Here is a 19,579-nt window from a genome sequence, read left to right as displayed (position 1 = left end):
TTCAAGCCCTTCCAAGCTATTAGTGTAAATAAGAATATTGTAAAAAATACGAGAAACATTGAACTGGTAGTTATAATATTTTCGCTTTATCGTATAAACTTTGTTTTCATATAATTATTTATTTGACATAAAGCTATTACGAATACGCGACGACTTTAACTTGATATAGGCTCGGAGCCAACTAATATTTGTTTGTCCAAATTTCGTTGGTGCAAAGGTAAGAAAAGTATTACAGGCAAATTGGCTCATAATTATAGATTATAAAGCTTATCTAGCAGATATCCATTGATGCCGATTGCTATAGATAACGGGTGTTTTTTAAAGTAATCGGGATTCAAGCGAAAATTTATACGCATCGTTCAATTAGAAGGGGAAATAAGTTCAAAAGCTCAAATTGGAGGTAACACATTTGGCCTCTAGGCCTAAGAGGACTTCCTCTATACCCTTATGGAGAATGATAACCACCGTAGTGTAACCTAACCTATTCAATTCCTAAACGCGTTATTCAAATATTAGCCACCTAACTAATGGAACTATGGAAGGTGGGTGTAAGTATTTTTAAAGGAAGACTTTTGGAAGAAATTTATTACACTGGTCTACATGAGTGCACTACGAAAAGCGATAGCAAAAAGTTAATTTCTGGAGAATTATCAAATAAAGGATCTTTTAAAAGACGCGCCTAAATGCTAATTTAAAGTAAAACACTTAAAAAGTTAGACACTTTTGTCAAGTACTGTTAGCAACCCTACGACACACGTCACATGTTGGGAATCGACACGGCGTTGATCGGTCTACTCAGTTCTTAGTTTAAGCGAGCATACACATAAAGTTCAAGCGAGCATACACATAAAATTAAATTGTTAATTATCCCACTTATAATTTGTTAATAAATCGGAGTCGTTTGAAAAGATACCGATCACACTTTCAGGTTTCACTATTTGTACCGAAGTATTCAAATTGAGTCGAGAAAATACCAAAAAAAACTCCCTGCGCGAGGTATTTTCCTTTTGTTGTAAAACAAGGTGGCGCAAAATGAATCATCAATTTTGTTTTTGATTAACTTTTTACTAAATAAAAAGAATTTTGAGAAATTTATTGCATAAACTAGACGTAGTTAAATGTGAAGAAAAATTATTTAATTATTTATGGACTTTTCGTTCCACCGCCAGAGCAATACAGTTTTCGTTTTCTCTTATCAAACTATTTTACGTTGACCAAGCGAATGTGAGGAATTTTTTATCATCTAAAAAATGTGAGGGAGCGCGTTTTCGAGCACAAAAATCATCAAAATAGTTGTACGCAAGCTTTAATTGTCACAAAATTATTTTATGTCGTTATACTAACTTAATTTAATGTACATAAAGGGTCTTTCAAACGTGATGCCCAGATGCCAGTTGTGAATAATTCCTTGCCTGTATCTTTTTTTATGTCATCTTTGACTTTTGTTATGTATACAGATATACAACTTTAACCGTTGATTCTTACATGATACAACGCATTAAGATTATTGAAACTTATTATGAGGAGGTATTGGAAAATTCGTAATTTTTTTGGTGGGAATAATCATCCCACTGAGTGGACAGTTCAAAGGTTGGTGAAAAAATTGAAAGTAATTGTTTCTTTTGAGGATAGAAAAAGTACTGGCAGACCTGTTGAGAGTAGTGCTGATACTGCTGATTGCTGAGCAAAGTTCAACACCAATATCTCGACGTTCCCAACAATTAGGCACTCATGAATTGACTGTTTGGCGGACTTCATATGTAGCCGTGTTTCTGGTGGGCATTTAGATGATGTCAGTTTTTACATATACGAGTAATTGTTAAACCCGTGTTTTGAATAAAAATAATGGAACCTAAACGAGTGTAAATGTTTACATACTTTATTTTAAAACAACATCTAGACGCGTCTGTTGAAAGAGCCTTGTCGTGTATTATTTGAAATTGAATTTTTCTGTTTTTTTTTCTATTCCCATGTAAAATAAACTTCATTTGCCAATATCAACCACTTTCTGCACTGCTGTTTCGAATTCGCTTTTGTTTGTTTTCGTAAATTTTTGAATCGTTGCCTACCTTCAAACTGGTTATATTACTGGTTCACAGGTCATTAAATTGAATTGAATATATGTAGAATAATTGCAAATGATAGCACAATTTTTGTGTATTTTTCTTTAATTTGCTAATTTTTTACGACTTCGCACATCATTTGCCAGTAAAATTTAAAATGCAATGGCCAGCGCATACTTTTTGTGACTTATGCCCCTATGTACTCGTATGTGAAATGCAGTTGCGCACGTAATCTAAATTTTATTACCTACCAATCCCAGGCCATTTGTGGAATGTTGCTCTTAATAAGGAATAAGCTGCGGAAAAAACTGTATTAATGTATACCTATACAAAACCAAGGGCGATATTTGTTTGTTGAATGTATTTAAAAACCCTTTTTACTTCATGTTATGAATTTTTGACATTACAAGTATAGCAATAGCATTCCACTAAAAGCTTTATTAAGCATACGCACACAGATGTACATACATATATATATATAATATATATAAACGCGTGAGTTTTTTTGTTTGTGATCACTGCTCATCGAATGAGCTACAAGCTAAATTCTTGCATACTTATAGGCTGACACCATTAAATCTAACTGATTCTCTTATCACTTAGCCGAAAAAACTGTCGGCTTGTGCTTTTGAATTTTAAAATGCTGCAGCGTACTGGCAGCGGCACTTAGTTGATGATCGTCGTTCGTTTGCCACAGTTAACACGCGTTTACAAATTTTAAATTTTATTGATTGTCCGCATAAAAAAAAAAACAAAATGTGGTTCTTTCTTCTCAGCTTTTTGTTTGCACCATTTCTTTGCATTCTGTACTTGGAAGTGAAAAATTATAGTAAGCGTAAGCAGGTGAATAAATTGCCAGGACCCGCAGCAATACCTGTTCTAGGAAATGCGCATCAAATGGGCAAAACACCGAGTGGTAAGCGAAAATGCGTGTATGGGGAATGTAAAATGTAAATACTTGTAAATGAGTGCGATGCAGCAATAAATGTTGCAGCTGCTGTGTAGCCTCTACCGGAAAATACCAAAGTGTATACCGCACCTTTTGAAGAGAATGCGCTTGATTTTTTTAATTTTTGTTTACTGCAGATTTACTTTTAAGTGGCCTCTCTTTGAATATACTACGAATTGTGTAAGTGTGAGCGTAAATGTAGAAATGTGCAAATGTTTTGTAGTTTTTTTTCTTATTTTGAGGCAAAAAGTAATCACACAGACGAATTTTAAATACAAATTAGTTTCGAATAGATTTAAGCTTTTACCAGGCACAGACATACCTCCTTCTTATGTTCAAATTATATTTTTTTCTAATACCGGTCGCCCCTCGGCAGGCAATGGCAAACCTTCGAGTGTATTTCTGCTATGAAAGCGCTGCTCATAAAAACTATCGTTTGGAGTCAGCTTGAAACTGTAGCTCTCGCCATTTGTGCATCAACATTGAGACGCACACCACAAATAGGAGGAGGAGCTCCGCCAAACACCTAACAGAAGTGCACGCGCCAATTTTTTATTTTATTTTTATTTTGTATACCTTTTTCTATTAACTCTGTAAGTATTAGATGCTAATAAGAACCGTAGCCTGTTTAAGGCTGCTCCATATTCGTCTGTTTTTAAGCGAGCAGGTATGAGAAATTTTGTGAAGGTTCTAGTTTTATTTTTCAAATGGGAGATATAGCCCAAGTAACTATAGCCAATTGTAAGACTACAGGGTAGAATTCATCTTCCAATCCAAATTTTTATTGATGGTCTTGAATTTTTTTTAAATTTTCCCAACAGAAAATGTGTATTGAAAACCGGCTTCGAAATGCAAAACACACGATTTCGGGCTAAATTTGAGATTATATAATACTAAGAGTTTAACCAGGTATTGTTACATTGATATTGAGATTTTTTTTTAAGTTTCATCAGTATCAGTACTACCCATAGTACCTGACTGGTACTAATATGTATGTAAAAACATCTATTTGTCTCTAAGATGTTCTCCTCCGATTTTACACTGCTTTGTGAATTTGTCGATATGTGGACACTGACACAAAAAGCTTCGGAAAATCGTAGTCCAATTCTTGGTTCTGAAAGGAGTCCAGTTTTGTCGGCCTATGGTATCATAAAACTTTATTGCTTCTTATCGATTTTGCTTTTTTCAAAAACTTTCATTTTTCGTTACTTTTACTAATTCCACGGATTTACTGCAAAACTGCGCACCGGATGTCACCATCCAAATTTTATGCAGAATCGCTTGCTGATTCCGAAAATCGAGTTAATTGTTTTTCGTTATCTTTTAAGTTTTCGAGATATTTGCAGGCCAGTGAAACTGTCCAAAAATCGTGGAACAGAGTATACTAGATTTCGATTGATTAATCATTTCAGTTTTTTTTACGTAGATGAAAGGGGAAATATTCTTTTTCAGTTATGCAAAGTTTCCATCTAATGATAACTAAGCTGAGCATAGCCGCAATAAATATTAAAAAATAATAATAATTGAATAAAGCAAGCAAAACTAATTTTAGTAATTGAGGCATGTAATGGGGAACTTATGTTTTAAAAGTAGCAATATGACTCGAGACCTCCAGATACACCCCGAAGATATAGTTTTATTATTTACTTTCATTTATTTATTTATTAATCAACAAAGAGGATGCTTACAAACTTTATGCTATAGTAAGACCTTATGACGGGAGTAATATGAGTAACTTCTTAAAAGTAGACTTAGAGTTGGAAAAATCAAATTCTAAGGAAGAAGAATAAGCATTAAATTGTGCTAAAGGGAGCATTCATCCCATAAACAGTTTTAGCAATACCCACAAAAAAACCATTCATTACAACAAAAAAATGCGTGAGGGAACATTAAAATGAATTTTATTGAGCAAACGCGGGCAATCTATTGAACCCTCACAAATGTCAAAGACAAACCACATCGATAACAGAACACGCCTAGACACTAAGGACATTTATTAGTAAGCAACGAGAGGGATGGAACGGAATGCGATCAACGAATTTCATCGAGGTCAAAGCAAAGCGCACAAAAGCGCTCTGAGCAGACTTATAAGGCTGACTAAAATTTTATAGCTGGGTGGGGGTGACAATGACGCCTCGAGTACCTAATTACCGTTACTTCAGAACAAGAATTTAGTGCAGTTGCTTGGCACTTCACAAAGGTCTTGGTCCATGCCCTTTCGTAGTGAAATTAGTCTTGATTGTTTAGTGTGTGGAAATTTCTTCGTTTGGGTTCTGCAAAAGTTTGTTATGGCCATACTATGTTATGCTATGTCTCTTTCAGGCGCTTCTAAGCGATCGCAAATTGCACAATGCTGCAATACCTTTGTGCACCATATACTAATAATACCATGTTATTAACAGCATAACATAACGTAGCACAGACATAGATAGCATGACATTGCATGACATAGCACAGCATAGCTTGACATAGTATTAAAGAAATATTTACCAGTGGCTCTCATATATGTACATATGTACGAGTATGAACATATGTGCAACAATCGCACTCATTCAAAGTCCCTGTGTTGCACATTGAATCTTTTATTTTATTTTATTTATTTTTTTATTTATTTTAATAGCTGGTGAGATAAACTCGTATTTGCTATCAGTCCGACTGTTCCGTTGTTTTTGTACGTATGTACAATACAATTGCCCTTAAAATAATCTAAAAAACAAAATTTAAGTTTAGCTGCACTAACCGAATAAAAAAAGTTGAAATTGATTTTTAGCTGATTCATATTACAGTACTTCCTCGATGTACATAGAGCTGTGTTGGCTAAGACTTATACATAATTGTATATAACTTAGGCCAGCCTACCATACCAGCATCACGCAAATCTGGCTAGCATAAGCTCCACTTTACCTAGAAAACATATGTAGAGAGCTGTAGGCTTTAGATTCCTAACCTATGTATTTTACGTTATTGAGAGCCGTACCTATTTTAAATAATACTCTTCAAAAAATACCTCACTAAATAGATTTTTCGTACAAATATAAAATATATGGAAACGCGTCAAAGTGAAAATAAAGACAAAGCAAACGAATAAGCAAAATCAAAGATTTTAAACTTGGACGATGGAAAAATTACGTTGAGGTAGAAAAATTACGCAATTAAGATAAAGTCTAAGACTTTTATACGCAGAAATTACTGTTCTAAAATGCGCAAAATCATTCCAGTTTAATCTAATCAAATAAAGGAACATGTCAAAGCGGCCTTTTGATAAAGATTCCAAAAATATTGCAAATGCCGATGGCGAATAAAAAATAAGTGAAAACCAATGTCCGAATATAAAATTGAAATCCGGGAACAAGTATTTTTCAGACGGAGCTAAGTACATACGGGTATGAATATACATATATACGAATATATGTATGCGTAAGTATATATACTGTTTATTGCGAGCATTAAACAAATTTCGATATTTTTTATTGTTGTGCCTAAGTATTTTTAATATTTAATATTTAAATAACTAATGCGAATGTACGCGATAACGCATTGTCATAGTGCTGTTCTCATTTCTTTTTCATTGCTAGTAGTTAATGGATTTAACAACTTTTTAATGTTCGAAGATTTATGTTCATTTTTTGTATCGCCCACCCAGCAAACACAACTAAGAACATTTATGAAAGCCTTATCGCTGACTTTGACACCAAATGTGTTTCTCCAACGATTCACAAATAGAAAATTAATATTAGACTAGAACAGTAAATATCCCTGATACCATAAATCTGGAAAGAAAAAATGACAAATAACTCCTTCCACATAAGATGGTATCTTCCGCAAAAGCTGTAAATATTAAGCCAATATCAAATTATGAATGACTAGCAAACCCGGCCCTTTTCGCTGGGCACACTAAAATAGAATAGATATGTTTTAGAACAGAAAATATATGGCTTTCATATTATTTATTTCTTTATTCTTTATTCAAGCGCTTTGGCATAAACAATATTTTTTGTTTTTCTATTTGTTTTTGAGTAAATATAAAATATAAATTGAAAATCAGGAAAAAAGAAGATTGTTTTTAAACTTCAAATCAACGCATATGAATAACTAAGAAACAATCGTCTTTTTTCCTGATCATCCATGAATTTTTCGTTTCAATTTATATGTTTTATTAAGCATTGGAGCTTTTTTAACCATTATCCATTTATATTTTTCAAAAAAAAAAAACGAAAAAAATTGTTTTTTCCACGAACACATAATTTCATTCGGATTTCACATTAAATTCTCAAATTTCGTAAGAAATTATTCACTGTTCCAAAATCCACTCCAAAAAAATTCACAAACAATTTTTACATGTTGCACTTACGTTTTTTCCTTATGGCATGCAAATCAGAAAGAAATTTTGACACATTGTAACTCACACTGTCAATTTGACAGTTCAGTTCCGCCCCAAGCGTTAAAAAAGTAAGCGACATTATGGCTGGCTCAAAAGAACGCTGTACCCGTTGCCACTGCTCCGAATTACAACCAAACTTTACGAAACACATTTTCAATACTTACTTAACAATGTGCATAAGTTTGGTTTAATTCGGTGCAAAGACACGGCGGGTCCACGTTTTGGCATATATTTCGAGACCCTAGTCATCAATAGGTATGAAAATTATCCCGTATTAAAGCACTTATCAGCAGCTTCCATTTGATACCCATATTGTACATACATGTCCGAAGGTTACCCGGGTCAACGTTTTGACCTATATCTCGAGACCCTATCTACCAATAGGTATTCAAACTATACGGAAATAATCTTCAATACCTACTTAACAATGTGTGTAAGTTTGGTTTAATTCGGTTCAAAGACACGGCGGGTCCACGTTTTGGCATATATTTCGAGACCCTAGTCATCAATAGGTATGAAAATTACCCCGTATTAAAGCACTTATCAACAGCTTTCATTTGATATCCATATTGTACAAACACATTCTAGGGTCCACGTTTTGGTCTCTATCTCGAGACCCTGGTCACGGAGCGGATGGAAATACTCTGAACTAAAGCATTCACCAACAGCTTCCATTTGATAGCCATATTGTACATACATATCCCAAGGTTACCCGGGTCCACGTTTTGACCTATATCTCGAGACCCTATCTACCAATAGGTATCCAAATTATACGGAAACCATCTTCAATACCTCCTTAACAATGTGTGTAAGTTTGGTTTAATTCGGTGCAAAGACATGGCGGGTCCACGTTTTGGCATATATTTCCAGACCCTAGTCATCAATAGGTATGAAAATTACCCCGTATTAAAGCACTTATCAACAGCTTTCATTTGATACCGATATTGTACATACACAACCAAAGGTTACCCGGGTCCACGTTTTCACCTATATCTCGAGACCCCAGTCACGTAGCGGCATGAAAAATACTCTGTACTAAGGCATTCACCAACAGCTTTAATTTGATATCCATATTGTAGAAACACATTCTAGGCTCCACGTTTTGGTCTCTATCTCGAGACCCTAGTCACGGAGCGGCATGAAAAATACTCTGTGCTAAAGCATTCACCATCAGCTTCAATTTGATACCCACATTGTACATACACATCCGAAGGTTACCCGGGTCCACGTTTTGACCGATATCTCGAGCCCTATCCACCAATAGGTATCCAAACTATACGGAAACCATCTTCAATACCTTCTTAACAATGTGTGTAAGTTTGGTTTAATTCGGTGCAGACACGGCCGGTTAGCGAACACACACAAAAAGTTGACTTTATTTTATATATAAGATTTTTTTCAGTTTGTGTCCGAAAACTCCAAATATCTTACGGAACCCTACTTTTTCCAAAATAAAATGTAATCCATGTTACTCGTGGATAATGTAGTTTTCGAATGGTGAAAGAATTTTTAAAATCGGTCCAGTAGTTTTTGAGCCTATTCGTTACAAACAAACAAACAAACAAACAAACAAACAAAGTTTTCCTCTTTATAATATTAGTATAGATATCATACAATAAAAGATTACGCCCTGAGACTTGCCCTGACGTCATAAGCAAAACATTGCGAATAGGAGGCAAAGAAGAAGCGTCAAAATCACAAACAAATAATAATGTGAATGCTATGCAAATAAAATATATGTACATTATTATTGTTTGCTAAGCGCCGATTATGAGACCCATAGTGCGAGAGTCAATAATGTCCACTTTCTTCTATCGTTGGCTGTTTGTTGTTAAGTTTGCGCCCAAGAGAGATTGTTCCTCAGGGCGGTTCGATTTAAAAATCGCTCATTGCTCTGTGAAAATCGTATTCTAGGGATCAAAATAAGAAACTTTGCCGAAGGAACCATACCTCTAAAACGAATTCTGATGTCCCCCAATTTGGGTCGAACGAAAAATCCCACTTTGACCCATTTACAGTGCTCCAATCGAGTCCAAATGTATGACCGACCCCCACTAACTTTGGACGGCCGATCCACACATGCCAGTGGCACACCCCCTGGAACTCCTCTGGGGGTTCCCATATAATCATTTCAAAATATCACCATTTTTGGCCTTTACATGAGAAAAGAAATTGGGGGACATTAGAATTCGTTTTAGAGGTATGGTTCCTTCGGCAAAGTTTCTTATTTTGATCCCTAGAATAGGATTTTCACAGAGCAATCGGCGATTTTTTTGCCTCCCCACAAAAGACACTAAAAGTTCGACCCAAATTGGGGGACATCAGAATTCGTTTTAGAGGTATGGTTCCTTCGGCAAAGTTTCTTATTTTGATCCCTACTATATGATTTTCACAGAGCAATGGGCGATTTTTTTGCCTCCCCACAAATCGACCCGGCCTATTGTTGCTGAATAATTTCTCACGAAGACTACAACCAGTGTGAATGTACGCGATAACGCATTGTCGTAGTGTTGTTATCATTTCTTCTTCCATTGTTCGTATTAACGGATATAAAAACTATTTAATATTCGAAGATTTATGTTTATGTTTTGCATCGCCTACCCAGCAAGCACAATCAAGAAAGCCTTATGGCTGAATTTGATTTCATATGTTTCCCCAACTGAAAATAATAATCGATTAATTTTAAATTTATATTATTATATATTACCAGCTAATACTCGCTACGCTTTACAATCCACTCAAAGTGAGTAAATCAATGTGTTCTTTGATGTAGATTTTAGTCGCAGCCATTTTTTAAGTAGTTTAAGTAAAATTTTCGAAAAACTTTGACACCAGCGCCAGAGCATTCAATTTCGCTTAACTAGTATTTTACATAAAGATGGGGCTTATGCAGAGTAGCGATTCAAAACATTGCATTGGTACAAAATTTATGTAAAAAGATACATTTCAAGGAGTAAATGTAGCAGTATTTAAATAAAAATAGAAGCAATACGCGGACCCTTGTAAGCCACAAATTAAACCACAAGAAATGGTAGCCAAATTCAAAAATCCCGATAAGCTTTAATGCCATGTACTGAAGATGGGAAGAAGCCAATCCGACTAGCAGCAAGTGGTTCAAGGCATACAATTTATCGGATTATTGAAGCAAATTTTGTACTACAATTAAACTTTTTTTCAACATTACTTTTCTTCTGCTATTCTTTTGGCACAAATTGGAAAACTATTTTTAATTTTATTTATTATCAAAATTAGATATTTAGATATGTTGTTTTTATTAAAGTTATTGAAACCGTTGAATCGTCATGTATGAAAAAACCTGAAGTTGATTAAGTAATAAAAGTGATATTAAAAATCCGCAAAAAATTCGATTTTATTAGTTCAGTTCCAACACTGTATGTATGTCTGGATAAAGTCTAACTCATCCAGACGCAGCAACAAAAAAAAAACAAAATATTAAAAACTCTCTCCAGATACGTTACCTGCATATCGTCTTATTGACTCATCTCGTATTCCATCAATTAACCGATAATTCTTTCCAAACATTAAAAAAATCACTGCGTTCTGGTTATTTGCAATAAATACTCAAGTAGCCTTGAAAAATGTTTAACCAAATTACGTTGACTCCAGTTAGTATCGCACACACACCAACACGTACATACAATCATGCTCGTCTTCATAAATATGGGTAAGAGTTTTTGTTTTTCATTGAATTAATGCTAAAACTGATAGACAAATAAAGGCTAGATTTTTGTGATTTCCGTTTGCAACTATTTACAGTCTCCACGTGAATTAGTGTATGTATGTTTCAATGTACGGACACAAACTAAAAGCATTGAACTTAAACTTGAAACTAATTGCACGAAATAAAAATAATAAATATTATATCAGATAACTTGTGCAAACTTGTACAAGTTTTCTAATTACAGTCTGTGATGTTCTAAAACCCGTTAGTTGTAGCTAAAACATCACTATTAAAAAGCTTTTCGCTTGTCTTTATATTGAAGCTTATTACGCTTAATACAGTAAAGCCTGTTTAGCTATACACTGGCGGTGTGCAAAAATTAATAATATTATTTTCATCAATTTCTCGGAAAAGTGTTTTGAATGTTTCCACTATTATTATTATTTATTTATTTTTTTTTTTTTTTAATTTTATGAAAATTCCCCACTATTTCACGTACAGGGCATTCTGGTCTATTTGCGCAAGAGTAAAAGAAGTAATATTTTGCAGACTTATTAATATTATTTCTTTTCCTCTTTTATTATCTTCGTAGAAATTTGAAGAAGCTCTGTAGCCGATAACAAACTATTATTTTCTCTTTTTGTAGTAAAAAGTGATTTATTTTTACTTCCATGTTTTGCAAACAAAAATTCACGAGGAATACCCGCTATTTGATTTATACTGCACCAACAAATAATTCACAAATACAGCCCCATTTCTAGCTAAAAAGCAGAATGTCAATGATTAGAAAAAAATTATTTTCCCACAATTGATTGTCACTCGTTAAAACTAAAATAGCAATAAAAAATATTTACATATACCAAAAGTACTCAAAAAGTATCGTAGTAGTCGAATGGCTTTGTACGTGACTACCATTCGGTGTGCTCTGGCAGGCAATGGCAAGCCTCCGAGTGTATTTCTGCTATAAAAAAAACTTCTCATACACACCATCTGCCGTTCGGAGGTGACATAAAACTAAAAAGATATATTAATGTCTGTTTTGCAAATACTAAGAAAAACTGGTCTAAATAGGGTCTTCAGGTCAAGCTGAGAAAAAAGTTACGATTCGTAATATTGCTCAATTCGGTCTGAATACCTCTAATGCAATTATGGACTTTTTGTATTAATTTATTTTAGTGTAGAGCTTTTTGTCAAATTTTTGCGAGTATATAAATTATAAGTGTCCAAATATACGAGTTGGACTGTATACATATTTCAAGCTTTATGAAAAGCTTTTACTTACCACAACTAGACCTCGCGCATTTACTTTTTTGTTGACCGTATAATGAACGGAGAGCGGAGAGCGTGTTGTGATGTCGCAATGATCAAGCGACTCAGCAACATGTTTCGAGTAAATTGACGCTTGATAGAGACAATGCTGCTGGCAGTAGCAGCTATCAACATGTAGGTACAAATGTATATGCAAACGATTTCATACATGGAATTACTTATATAAATTTGATTGTTAAGGCTAGTACTAACTTACATCTATTTTTATGATTGGCCGTGCTCTTCCTCCTATTTATGGCGTGCGTCTTGATGTTGCCCCACAAATAGAGAAACCTACATTTTCAAACCGGCTACGAACCGCAGATAATTTTTTAAGCGCAGCTTTTTCATGGCAGAAATACACGACTGCCGAGGGGCGACCGCTATTAGAAAATCCTTGTTTCTATCATTTTGGTTTTCATGCACGCATATTTGAACATATGCACTTCCCAATGGCAGTCGCGCTTTAATGAAGATTTACTTACACTCTTTACGATTTACTTTACACCCATTTCGTGGTCTAAGTGGCATCGTTGTCTCTATGTGCGATGCGGCTGCCAAACCTTTACGAAAACGTTTTGCTTAAAAATGCCATATCTTCGGGGTACTCGAACTCAGGCACTTTACTCGCAAACGAACTGTCGGGTTTCGCTCAATTTTAAATGGCATAAGCATTTTAAATATGTAGGTGTTGTAAAGTGTTGCTGGCATCATGTTGCACGGTATTTAAATGGTGTGAACTCATTACTACTTTGTCGTGAGATACATTCAAAATTTCACGCCTATTTTACGGCACTGCAAGTTATATGGATTTTAAAGGCATTTCGCGTGAAACGCGAACGTTGTACTATGATTTAGTTTATTCTTCCATTCGTGTATGTATGTTTGCATGTATGACTCCGAAACTTAAATCTTTGGTGTATTCGTTACTGATTGATAAGAGTTTCCCGTCTCATGTTGTTGGGTTTTTATTGCATTTTCTCTTATTTTATAAAAATATTCTGATGACTTCTTCCTCATTTAATTTAGTTTTCTCTCCTTTATTTTCTTCAAAGCGGTATTATACCAACTCTTTCAATGGTGGGAGGAAGCTGGTCACCAGAACTTTCGAGTGCTTATTGGTCTGTATCGGAACATTGTTGTTACCAATGCAAAAGATTTGGAGGTAAGTAAAAAATATTTACTAAAAATAATTTTTTAATGAAGTTTTTAATAAAAAATCGTCAACAGTTTATTTTAACAAGCAAAACTCTGATCGACAAATCTGATATTTATGATATGTTGCATCCTTGGTTGGGTACTGGCTTGCTCACAGCCACCGGACGCAAATGGCAGGCACATCGCAAAATTATTACACCCTCCTTCCATTTTAAGATTCTGCAAAGCTTTCATGCAGTTATGAATAAGAATTCAAATAAATTTATTGAAAAGCTACGCAACGCCTCGAGAGGCGATGCCATTTTCGATTTTCAAGAAATGACGCACTACCTGACGATGGATGTGATTTGTGGTGAGTTGTAATGTGATTGGGTTAAATAATTTTGGCTGTGAACAATTTGAAATTTCTATGCTTGTGTTTCTGCAGACACAGCCATGGGTGTGCACATAAATGCAATGGACAACCATGATAATGAAGTAGTGCAGGCTTTTAAAGAGTGAGTAAATGTGATTCTTAGAATTAAATTTTCTCAAATGAGTATTTTTCCGCTTGAAATACTTTCTTTCAGCATGTGTTATAATACCAATATGCGCGCCTATCATCCAATCAAACGATCGCATGCCTTGTATAGATTTATGCCGGACTATTCAAAGTACTGCAAGACACTGAAAATTTTGCATAACTTTACAAATGAGGTGAAACAAGTTTCTGGCTTAAGTTTTGATCTTTTTAGAAATAGTGGACATTTCCACTTCTAGGTTATTATCAAGAGAATCGAAGCGCTGAAATTAGCTGAGGGTCAGTCAAAGGAAAGAGAGGAGGATGAGTTCTCAAACAAAAAGCTCGCCTTTCTTGACAATTTGTTGTCCTCTACAATCGACGGAGAACCGTTAACACAACAAGAGATCTACGAAGAGGTGTCAACATTTATGTTCACGGTGAGTTGAGAGAATGAGGGAGAGGGAGAGGACGTTGGAGTCTAAGCTGAAATTTTTATTTGTATATAGGGGCACGATACAACGACTTCAGGCATAGCTTTCACAGTTTACCTGCTATCCTTGCATCCTGACATACAGGTAAATAAGAATAAGAATTGTTAAAAAAAAATTTAAAAAATCAACGCATTTTACTTCGTTGCTTAGAAAAAAGTCTACGCTGAGCAGCAACAAATAATGGGTGACAACCTCACAGGAGAAGCGACCTTTCAACAAATTGCCGAAATGCAGTATTTGGATATGGTCGTAAAGGAAACGCTACGACTCTACCCTAGCGTACCCGTGGTTGCCAGACGCACGGAAAAGGATTATGACATAAGTGCGTAAGATAAAAATTGGGCGTAAGATAATAATAGCACATACGTGGGTTGCTAATTAAGTATTGAGATGTGGTAACAGCAATGTGAAAAATTCATCTTGGTCAAGGAATGGATTTAAATTGCTAATATTTTCGCGCGATGAATTTCTAGTGCTTTCGGCAGTGGGTCGAGTGTGTTCTGTTAAACTACAGGTTAATGTATAGGTTAAGACTTGTATAGCTTAAATTTCGTTGATGAAGGACTATCTCCAGCCATCGTATTTCGTTGGTTTGCCGAATTCAATTGAGGCCGCATTTCGTTTAAAAGACGAACTTTATGAAGATCATCCAAAATCAGTTGTCGTGCCAGAAAAAGTTGCGCATATTTATAATAAATATTTATATTTGCTTGTCTGTCTCAAAACTTCACTGGCAACCCTCGTAAATCTAGTTGATTTGTGATAGAATTAGCTTTGTTTGATTCCTGTGTTTTTATTACTTTCATAATTACTATAGAAATACCGTTATCTTTTTAATAACACCAATATTCTGATAAATCTTTTCGTCACACATATCTTTTACAACAGATGGCTACGTCGTGCCGGAGGATACAACCATAAACCTCTTTTTGATGGCGCTCGGCTACAACGACAAGTATTTTCCCGATCCATATCGGGTAGATCCGGAACGTTGGAATGTGAACGAACGTATGCAAAATCCATTTGAATATTTGCCTTTTAGCGCGGGTGCTAGAAATTGCATCGGTGAGTATTCGAATTCATTCTCAAGTTCTACATTCGTCTAACTACTCTTAAAAAAAATTTTAAAGGACAAAAGTTTGCACTACTCGAAATCAAAACTGTCGTATCGAAGATTGTGCGTGCTTTCAATATACTACCGCCACTGGACGAACTGATCTCCGCTGATGGTTACTCGAGACATTTCATTGGCTTGCCAGCGGAGCAGCAAAGGAAGCGATTGCCCAATCCGAGCAAATATGATCCAATTTTGTCGGCTGTGCTAACCCTGAAATCGGAAAATGGCATTTATATTCGGCTAAGAGAGCGCAGTTAGAAAAACTTTTATTACTTTGTTTTTTGTAATAAAAATTAAAAATAAAAAATATTAAAGGGTTTTCCAATAACAGGTGTTATGAATAAATGGATTGCCCTATCGAGAGATGATTAAGTATTTTTTATGGCCGAAATTGAATGGTATTGATCTAGACAACGTTTATTTTCAACAAGACGGCGCTACGTGCTTCACAAGTAACGATCTTTATGGGAAAAGTTTCCGGACCGTGTTACCTCTCGAAGAGGTGACCACAATTGGCCACCGAGATCTTGTGATTTAACACCTTGTGACTTTTTTCTTTGGGACCACGTGAAAGAGAAGGTATACGCCAACAACTCAGGGCCGATTCAAGACCTCAAAGATGGAATTGGTGAGACTATCGAGGACATAGGGCAGACACTTTGCAGTTGGGTTATGGAAAATTTCATGAAAAGGATATTGCCCTGTAAGCGTGGTCGTGGTGGTCATTTGCCTGATGTTAGTTTCCACTATTAACGGCATACCTTCCTCTTTATAATGAATTAAACATCCGATCATTTATATTAAAAAATAGCATTTTTCATTGAATATCAAAATAACACCTCTTATTGGAAAACCCTTTATGTACGACATTGGATTACATTTGTTTTTTATTAAATATTTTTTAAAATAAATTTTAATATATTTATATGTGTAGTTACGTATGTGTATGCATCTTAAGCTAGTTTTTAATTTGTCCGCTTGTAATGAGTGATTGCTGTTGCTTATCTTACGTTAAGAAAATAATACTCTGTACTTATTCTATTGGTTAAATTCACGAAACCGCGACTAGGACAGTGCCTACATAAGCCTCTGCCTTGAATGTGGTAGGATCGATGATGTCGCTAAAAGAAGTAAGCTTGTTTAGAATTTGTTTAGAATATCATTATTTCATATTTCTGTACTCACCCATCGTTGTATTGCGATTGTATGGAAGTTGTGATCACCTCTGCTTGGCTACCCAATGAGTAGTGATCGTTTACGTTTAGCGACTTATCAGTAGCGCCCAAGTTTAGCACGATCACATAAAGGTCGCTGCCAGATTGTTGACTGCAAAGATTGAGTGGAATAATAGGCAAGTGGGCGATATTTAATGAAATCGAAAATAAGGGACTAAAGCACACCTACCGTGAGTAAACGATGAGATCGTCGTCGATCGCTTTGATTTTGAGTTCACCATCTTGGAATGATGGCTCCTTGCGCAGGCGTATCAACTTTTTGAATACTTGTAAATGCGATTGTGGTGCACGTAGCTGTGCCAGTGCGTTGTTTTGTTTATAGTCAGCGGACACAGGAAGCCATGTGTGGTCACCCGAGGTGAAACCTGTCATAATGTGATGTTAAGTGTTAGAATAAATAATATCTATATGAAAATAACTGATAAAAGACCGCGTAAATGCGAAAAAAATTTATTCACTGATAGTGTGAAGAGTATGCGATTGAAACAGTCAACCCTACTTATCAGATAAGGTTTATGAAAAGTTTCTATAATTGCTGCCACTTACCGGCATTTGGTGATGCATCCCATTGATAAGGTGTGCGCGCTGGATCACGAGAGACAGCGTAGTACGTAGTTGGATTCGCATTACAGGCCTGGGGGTCAACAGAGTCTTCCCAGCTAATGTACACATCGGTCATAGCAAGCTCCTCTCCCTGAAAACAATTTCAGGTAAATAAGCAGCTCATAAAAAAGTGCAAGGAACAGTGAACAATCAGCTGAAAATGTTCCATGTAAAAGGTTTACTCTCACTTACATTGTAAGTCACCGCATTGCCGGGCAAAGTTTGCAAAAGTATGTTGAAAAGATCTGCACGCTGCACACCGAAACGCGAAGCCATCCGCTTGTTATCGTGGTTGCCCAACACCCAATTGGCATACACACCCTCCGGCATGGAGTTCAGCCACTTCTCGATATGCTCCACCACCACTGGCGCTCTTGTGTTGTTCACAACATTTGTTAAGAAATCGAAATTAAATGGAATGTGTGAGCCGTTCAGCACGCCATTGCCATAGAAACGCAAAATGTTATCGAAACTGGTGTAGGCTTCGGTGAGCAGTATGCGTGTATCGCCGCCATGCTCTTTCTTGAATTCCTCGGCCAATGTACGCCACTGGTAAACCATATCGAAAGTTTCGGGCTGGTCCTGTGTGTATATGTGCTGCAAGTGGCAGCCATCGTCTGGATCAGGACAGCTGCTGACATCATCGATTACGGGCTCATCAGGGTAGTTGTTATAGCGATCCAGCTCTTTTTCAAAAAGATAGGGTATAGCATCAACGCGGAAACCTGAAATGCCTTTGCCTAGCCAGAAACGCATAACATTTTTCATCTCGGCCACGACGGCAGGGTTGCGGTAGTTGAGATCAGGCTGTTTGATAGCGAATTGATGCAGATAGTACTGCTGACGTACTTCATTCCACTCCCAGGCAGTGTAACGGAACGCGCTCACCCAATTACTGGGTGGTTCCCGCTCGCCGGTGGTTTCATTAATTTTGCCATTGTGCCAGACATAGAAGTCGGCATATGCTGGATCACCATCGACCGACTTAGTGAACCATTCATTTTCATCGCTGGAGTGATTCGGCACAAAGTCCAATATAATCTTGATACCGACCTCTTTGGCTTTCTTGATCATATTTTCGAAATCTTCCATGGTGCCGTACTCTGGATGAATCTGGTAGAAGTCGGCGATATCATAACCGAAATCGGCCATAGGTGACTTGAAGATGGGCGAAAGCCAAGCAGCCGTAAAGCCGATATCCTTTAAGTATTGCAGTTTCTCGGTAACGCCTAGGAATTAAAAATAAAAGCAACAGTTTAGACGTTTGGTTACTCTAATTTTGTTGTTGTGCAAGCGTAGTGAAAATTCTTGAACTTATTCTGAATTTTGTTTCTTAGAAAGCAGAAACTTACCATTCAAATCTCCAATGCCATCGCCGTCGCTATCCCGAAATGAACGTGGATAAATTTGATAGTAATTGCCGTTCTCCCACCACTCCTTGCTGTGTATGGTGGTGGTAAATACGGCGAGAAGGGAAAGCACCGCCAACAACAATGTGTTTACCGTACGCATTTCAATGCTCACTTTCTTAACGTTGACTCTAAGTATAATTTCTATAAACAACCGTGGGGTTCTACTAGACAATTGAAACTAATTAATTTTTTCACTCAGCTGCTTTTTATATAAAAAAATTGTGTAGTGATTTTTTTAAGCAAATAAAAAATATTTATTGATAATTGTCAAGTGTTGGTTTTGCGATTTTTATCAAACAATTGCTTTGTAAATATTGTGTGAAATATCTTTGAAATGCGGATAAAGTCACTCGGTATGAAAGTGCTGATCATTTAGTTCACATGAGATTGAGTTTAAGTAGAATGAAAACTTCTTTCAATATTTTGTTATTGTATTCTGGTTGCTGTTTGGTTTGTAAAAACATTTAGTTTTGCAAAGGAAATGCTGTTTACGTACTTATTTTCAAGTTGCGGAGATGTTTTCAGTGCGTTTTTTTTGATATGGAAGTTTCAAGTATTTGCTTAGAGACATTTTTTCGGTTAATTTGAATTTGGCCTGAGAAAGTGAGTGTTCAAAATAAAATAATTACTTATCAACAGCAGGAAAAAGTGATAGGGCACCCTTCACTCAAACTGTGT

The 19,579-nt window shown here is 35.9% G+C and overlaps 2 protein-coding genes across 2 annotated transcripts in view; one reads left to right on the top strand and one right to left on the bottom strand.

Annotated features, from left to right (window-relative positions):
- The window catches only part of LOC129244404 (cytochrome P450 4e2-like), a 50,271-nt gene extending 34,351 nt beyond the window's left edge, over positions 1–15,920 (top strand). The window contains exons 10-19 of the mRNA XM_054882024.1: positions 2,820–2,979; positions 13,439–13,548; positions 13,614–13,893; positions 13,969–14,038; positions 14,111–14,237; positions 14,301–14,480; positions 14,550–14,618; positions 14,685–14,856; positions 15,423–15,599; positions 15,665–15,920. Of these exons, the coding sequence (XP_054737999.1) occupies positions 2,820–2,979; positions 13,439–13,548; positions 13,614–13,893; positions 13,969–14,038; positions 14,111–14,237; positions 14,301–14,480; positions 14,550–14,618; positions 14,685–14,856; positions 15,423–15,599; positions 15,665–15,909 (1,590 nt within the window). The 3' untranslated portion in view covers positions 15,910–15,920. The remainder of the gene's footprint in view (positions 1–2,819; positions 2,980–13,438; positions 13,549–13,613; positions 13,894–13,968; positions 14,039–14,110; positions 14,238–14,300; positions 14,481–14,549; positions 14,619–14,684; positions 14,857–15,422; positions 15,600–15,664) is intronic.
- A 573-nt stretch (positions 15,921–16,493) lies between these two features.
- Positions 16,494–19,061, bottom strand: LOC129246321 (maltase A1-like). Its single transcript, XM_054885044.1, has 6 exons — positions 18,842–19,061; positions 17,682–18,718; positions 17,433–17,580; positions 17,056–17,251; positions 16,837–16,977; positions 16,494–16,772 (listed from the first exon to the last, which is right to left on the bottom strand). Exons 1-6 carry the CDS (start codon positions 18,999–19,001, stop codon positions 16,703–16,705), a joined length of 1,752 nt encoding a protein of 583 aa, XP_054741019.1. The 5' UTR covers positions 19,002–19,061; the 3' UTR covers positions 16,494–16,702.
- Between the last annotated feature and the right edge of the window lie 518 nt (positions 19,062–19,579).

The sequence above is a fragment of the Anastrepha obliqua genome, chromosome 4 (genome assembly GCF_027943255.1).
Source record: "Anastrepha obliqua isolate idAnaObli1 chromosome 4, idAnaObli1_1.0, whole genome shotgun sequence".
Taxonomy (NCBI): Eukaryota; Metazoa; Arthropoda; class Insecta; order Diptera; family Tephritidae; genus Anastrepha; species Anastrepha obliqua.
This window is presented reverse-complemented; position numbering and strand designations above follow the sequence as displayed.